A 5949-nucleotide genomic window follows, 5' to 3' on the forward strand; every position below is an offset into this window, starting at 1 on the left:
TGCGTTTCGTCTCGTCTGTGATGATGGTGAGGCGGGAAGCTGCCGAAAGACTGAGCAGCTTACCAAGAAATAGATCAAATCTTCGACGTCGAGCCTCTTTTGTCCTCTCTTGAGTGAGTGTAACACCCAATTGCCGCATGACCTTTAAACCCTCCATCGCAGGCAGAATTTGCTTAAGGAGTGGCAAGATCCAGGGAGTTCGAGAGATGATAGCACCGGCGCTGAACAACTTTGTAAGATGAAAGACTCAAGGAAGAGTACGATAGAGGCTCACTATATTCCACCCTCTACTTGGTGCTTGAGACCATCATGGTCTCCACCAGCCTTCAAGAGTTTCAGTTCGGCGGCCCAGACACGGGAACTTATTAAGTTACACCGGACTAGCCACCCAAAAGCGCCCAAGAGCGGCTAAGACACACTGAAGAATTTCCGAAAAGCCCAAAAAATGGCACAAGCGGGAATCGAACCCGCAGCCCAAAAGTAACCGCAGCGTGCTATACCACTAAGGCATAAGACCTTGCAAATATGAGCTTGGAATTGTCCTATAATACCCCTTTTCTACCTCAAAGTCTTAGCTATAACATTGTAGCCAATTATCAGATATTAAAGCATTGGAATGTAATTGTACAAAGGTATATTCTAATGGCATGGCTAAGACATTGATGTGGCTAAGACACCAGTGTGGCTAAGACATTGAGTCATTAAATATTTGCTATTGATTCTGCTTATTGTACAAATGTATATCCTGATGGTGTGGCTAAGACACTGACATGGCTAAGACACTAGTGTGGCTAAAACACCAGAGCAGATGAACTATACTCAAGTGGAATCAATAGCAAATATTTAATGTTCCAATGTCTTAGCCATGTCAGTGTCTTAGCCATGCTATCAGGATATACCTTTGTACAATTACATTCCAATGCTTTAATATCTGATAATTGGCTACAATATTATAGCTAAGACTTTGAGGTAGAAAAGGGGTATTATAGGACAATTCCAAGCTCATATTTGCAAGGTCTTATGCCTTAGTGGTATAGCACGCTGCGGTTACTTTTGGGCTGCGGGTTCGATTCCCGCTTGTGCCATTTTTTGGGCTTTTCGGAAATTCTTCAGCGTGTCTTAGCCGCTCTTGGGCGCTTCTGGGTGGCTAGTCCGGTGTAACTTAATAAGTTCCCGTGTCTGGACCGCCGAACTGAATCAGCTCCAGCCTTGATCAAACCGAACTCGTGCCCAAACGCCACATGTCCTATGATATCGAAACTGATGATCCTTTCGTTCAGCTCAATGAGCGCCGGACTAGACGGCTGCCGACGCACCCAAAAAGACCCATCCAATGCGAAATGTCGATTGTCTCCTTCTGCCTTTTCGACAGCGCCTCCACCAGTTCCAGCGTCTTCATCTGAACAATAGGCTCGTATCCTTTCAGGGCCGAGTTGTTCATTGCCCTCACCCACGGCTTACGACGCGCGCCGTGAATGGAGAAGTCGCGAAGGCCGTCTATCGTAGTGATATTCCAGGGGTTGTCCGGGTGTTGTAGTCTAATTAAGTCTCATCGAGCAAGTCTGGCAAGATGTCTCCGCAAGCTCAATGTACATGGACCCTTTTGCATACTCTTGGCGCCATAGATTGGTTGAAGGGCATCAGGGTTGTGGAAGGAAAGCTCGTTGGGGCCTACAACCAGGACGAGTGAGCGTTGCAAATATGCCACTGCTGAATGCCAACCAACCGACACGGACCACATCACCATAACGGTCATGCCAGTCCCTGAACACTCGATGGAGATCTCCGCATCCAGTGAGATATGCCATGTAAATGTTGCTGAGCCTCCCAAGGATCGGCCCCGGGTACTTCGCCAGAGGATGGAAGTGCGAAAGACGGTAGATGGCCGTGAATGCAAGGACAAGGCCCCAATAAGATAAAATAGCATTGGCTTGCTGAAGGAACGACAGCTGGGGGCTGAGTTGGCCGACCAGCAGGGCAGGCGCACCGAACAGCAGAGTGGCATGGATCGAGATAGTATTAGGTTCGAAACGCTTGTAAATGAGATAGCACGCCTGGATGTGTCTCAATCATTCAGAGGCTATCCAATTCGAACGAGGTGGCACTCACAAAACTCGCAGGGCACATGAGCAGCTTAGGGTCCATGCTGTCGAGCATATCAAAGGACCTGCTGTAGAGGAGGTTTCTGCGTAAAGGTCAGCGCTCGGTGCTGGACGAGGGGAGAAGGAATGGCCGAAGAATGACTTGGACTCTGGACATGTAGCTTAACTCTGTGAACGGTGCAATAAGACACTCAATCGACTGCTCGTACTCGCGCTCGTCGCGAGTGTGACTCGATGGCTCAGAGAGCAGACTTATGTGTGGAAAGAGGGGAAAGGGAGAACTTATCCTGTTTCGAATTGAGACATAGGGTTATATGTTACAGGGCGCGCCTTTCCGCTGTGTTCTCGCAACCAAGCTCAGACACTAGGGGTGTTCAAACATTCAAAGTTTGCTTTGATGGCGATTCGGAGGATGAGACGGAAACTCAAAGCGGCGCGGTTTTGGGGTCTTTTTTGGAGGCGTCTTCGCCCCCTGAGAGCATGCAGGAGCCCCGCTACAGGCACAATAGAGTGTGCTGTATATAGACCATTAGGAATGAAGCGGATATGTCCCTCGCGCCGCCAGCAGTTCGATTTTACTCCCTCGTGGTCGGGGGTGTTCGAGTCTACGCGCGCTTCAGTCGCGTTTTGCTTCGTTCAAAACGACTCTCGAAGCGGTTGTGAATCGGTTTTGCACGCGAACTTTGAACACCCTTACTGTTGAAACAATCCACGCACCGAGTGGTCTCGACCCCGGGGTCCTGAGAAACACTACCATACGCGGCAGTTAGACCAAAGAATCACGTGTAGCGCCCAATTTCTGCGCTGCAGGTGAGTGCAAACTTTACCGAGGCTCACCATCGTTGTAAATGCACCGAGAGGTGGGAAACAAGTAGTCTCGCAAGCCGGCCGTTCTCAGGCTAGTACGCCCGGAAGGATTCCGGCAGAATCCGTGTCGGACTTCGTAAAAGGAGCTCTAATACCAGAAGGACTGCACTTTGCTTTTGCGGAGTCCACCGCAGTCTCGCTCGGCTTGTCCCGAGCGCTGGTAGGAACATTGGCCGCACTTTAACGATACTGTAGCAGCTGAGACTGATGCGGAGATAGGTACAGTACCTCGAGAGGCTTGGCGACACGTAGTGCCATCTGGATTATCCGATATCACAACATTACAGTACCATTGTCCCACCTTCAAAGCTTCATTTTGGTATATGCTTCCGCGCCAATCTCAACGACCCCCTGCCTCGTCCACTTCCGTGGTGAAGGCATCCTACTGGCGTCAGGGCTCGTCACTCCAACGATCCTGAAGCGCAACTCCAGTGCTGCCCAGCTGATTCGATGATGTTCTGAATTGCGATACCAGCTGTTCTTGTTACACTTCGCTAATGCGCTCGGAGTAGTCCAGTATCTCCGAGTCGACTGTCCGTAGGATGATTATGAAGCGGTTAATAAGTACAAGGGGCTGCACCGCTAGTCCTTGAGCATTAGAGGAGAACAGAAAGTAGAGCACACACCAGGGCTGCACCGATCGGGTTGAGGGGGTCGACATTCTTAGGTACGACGTCAGCTATTCACCCGCGCGCCGATCTCAGAGACGTACCAGCACAGAAAAGTCATACGTCAGCTGCGCTATATTCAATGCTAGCAGAACTCTGCATTTACCATTATTTGTGAGAGAAATTTGAGCATGGACGATCCTCTTGCTGCTCTTACATGAAATAAATTGTACCTGTATGGAGATCTAGATCTCAGCAACAGTAACTGCAACGATGCATGGAAGATCACTAACTGTCACGCAGCAGACATTGTCAGCAGCACTCTGATAAGATGGCGAGCATCCCTCCAGTGTCTGATTGCCTTGATCCAGGTCTGCACGAGCATGATTGTGTCGACGAGGACAAGTGAGCCGCGGTTGATACATGTAACTGAGTAAGTGATGTCATTATCTTTTATATCTTAAACCTTTGGCCACGAGATATACTTCTATACCACTCAATGAGCATCCAGGGATGATACAAATGATATATATATATATCCACACGATTCTTCCCGGTATGGGAGGGCTGTGGCTCTGAGACGCACGCTAGGCCAACGACTCAACTGTGCCTCGACACTGTTGTATTTATCTGTGCAGTAGTGTCAGCCAGGGCACACGTGGAGTTCGAGTGAACGCGATGCGCACCAGGTTCGTCACGACGGGACCATGCACAGTCACAGTATGAGCGCTATTAGAGACCAGACATAGCTTCTGTCCCAGATCGCATACACGCACAGAGCCGGGTAAAGACTGGCACATGGGAGTCAGTAGACAATATGGGCTTAGCCAGGCTGCGTAAAGCATACCCGCAGTCTGGATAAACGCAATGAGGCTGAATGTCGTAGACAAGTAACTTAGAGGTGTGCAGCTGCATGTAGGGATTCTAGTAAGTGATCCGCCGCTCATAGGTTTTAAAGAGGGCTGACTCACACCTGTAGGTAACATTATGTTATATTTCAAGGAGCCATTGAGTATATTCGAGGCTTACATTCAGGGTTGCTAGTGCGAGTCACATGATGATGAGCAAGATCATGCACCATTGTACCGAGCCAAGGAGCACAGCGCATGCAGCAACAGGCCTCTTCTGAACGATGCTGATCTCGTCATTGATGGTGATCATAAACTTGTAGACGACAAGGGCTGGGGGACAGATACTGTGAGCGGCGCATTGGGAAGTGAAAGACACACTTGCACGAGGCACTGACAGCTAGAAAGTGATACTGTTGGGCAAAGCTAAACGACAGGCTGTATGAAGATTGACTCGCCAAGTGCAAACGGAAGTGGTGCTTACAATAGCGTGTAGACTGTAAGAGCCTGGTTCAAGTTTTGTCCCGACATACTAGCAATGAATATGATAGGTAACTGTAGAGCTGATCCAGTTTGGCGGCCCAGACATGGGAACTTATTAAGTTACACCGGACTAGCCACCCAAAAGCGCCCAAGAGCGGCTAAGACACACTGAAGAATTTCCGAAAAGCCCAGAAAATGGCACAAGTGGGAATCAAACCCGCAGCCCGAAAGTAACCACAGCGTGCTATACCACTAAGGCATAAGACCTTGCAAATGTGAGCTTGGAATTTTCCTATAATACCCCTTTTCTACCTCAAAGTCTTAGCTGTAATATTGTAGCCAATTATCAGGTATTAAAGCATTGGAATGTAATTGTACAAAGGTATATTCTAATGGCATGGCTAAGACATTGATGTGGCTAAGACACCAGTGTGGCTAAGACATTGAGTCATTAAATATTTGCTATTGATTCTGCTTATTGTACAAATGTATATCCTGATGGCATGGCTAAGACACCAGTGTGGCTAAGACATTGGAACATTAAATATTTGCTATTGATTCCACTTGAGTATAGTTCATCTGCTCCGGTGTTTTAGCCACACTAGTGTCTTAGCCATGTCAGTGTCTTAGCCACACCATCAGAATATACATTTGTACAATAAGCAGAATCAATAGCAAATATTTAATAACTCAATGTCTTAGCCACACTGGTGTCTTAGCCACGTCAGTGTCTTAGCCACACCATCAGGATATACATTTGTACAATTACATTCCAATGCTTTAATACCTGATAATTGGCTACAATATTACAGCTAAGACTTTGAGGTAGAAAAGTGGTACTATAGGGCAATTCCAGCCTCACATTTGCAAGGTCTTATGCTTTAGTGGTATAGCACGCTGCGGTTACTTTTGGGCTGCGGGTTCAATTCCCACTTGTGCCATTTTTGGGCTTTTCGGAAATTCTTCAGTGTGTCTTAGCCACTCTTGGGTGCTTCTGGTGGCTAGTCCGGTGTAACTTAATAAGTTCCTGTGTCTGGGCCG

The 5949-nt window shown here is 48.1% G+C and overlaps 1 protein-coding gene and 2 pseudogenes across 3 annotated transcripts in view; 1 reads left to right on the top strand and 2 right to left on the bottom strand.

The window, feature by feature from the left end:
• Positions 1–2118, bottom strand: part of PHACADRAFT_208410 (uncharacterized protein) — a 5055-nt gene extending 2937 nt beyond the window's left edge. The window contains exons 1-5 of the mRNA XM_007395066.1: positions 2110–2118; positions 1727–2054; positions 1594–1671; positions 1317–1538; positions 1209–1260 (exon numbers count right to left, since the gene is read on the bottom strand). Of these exons, the coding sequence (XP_007395128.1) occupies positions 1209–1260; positions 1317–1441 (177 nt within the window). The 5' untranslated portion in view covers positions 1442–1538; positions 1594–1671; positions 1727–2054; positions 2110–2118. The remainder of the gene's footprint in view (positions 1–1208; positions 1261–1316; positions 1539–1593; positions 1672–1726; positions 2055–2109) is intronic.
• On the bottom strand, positions 447–517 carry PHACADRAFT_t54 (annotated as a pseudogene). The gene has a single exon. The product of its transcript is annotated as a tRNA-OTHER (tRNA).
• On the top strand, positions 1015–1085 carry PHACADRAFT_t53 (annotated as a pseudogene). The gene has a single exon. The product of its transcript is annotated as a tRNA-OTHER (tRNA).
• Positions 2119–5949: the final 3831 nt, after the last annotated feature.

This window comes from Phanerochaete carnosa (assembly GCF_000300595.1).
Source record: "Phanerochaete carnosa HHB-10118-sp unplaced genomic scaffold PHACAscaffold_4, whole genome shotgun sequence".
NCBI lineage: Eukaryota > Fungi > Basidiomycota > Agaricomycetes > Polyporales > Phanerochaetaceae > Phanerochaete > Phanerochaete carnosa.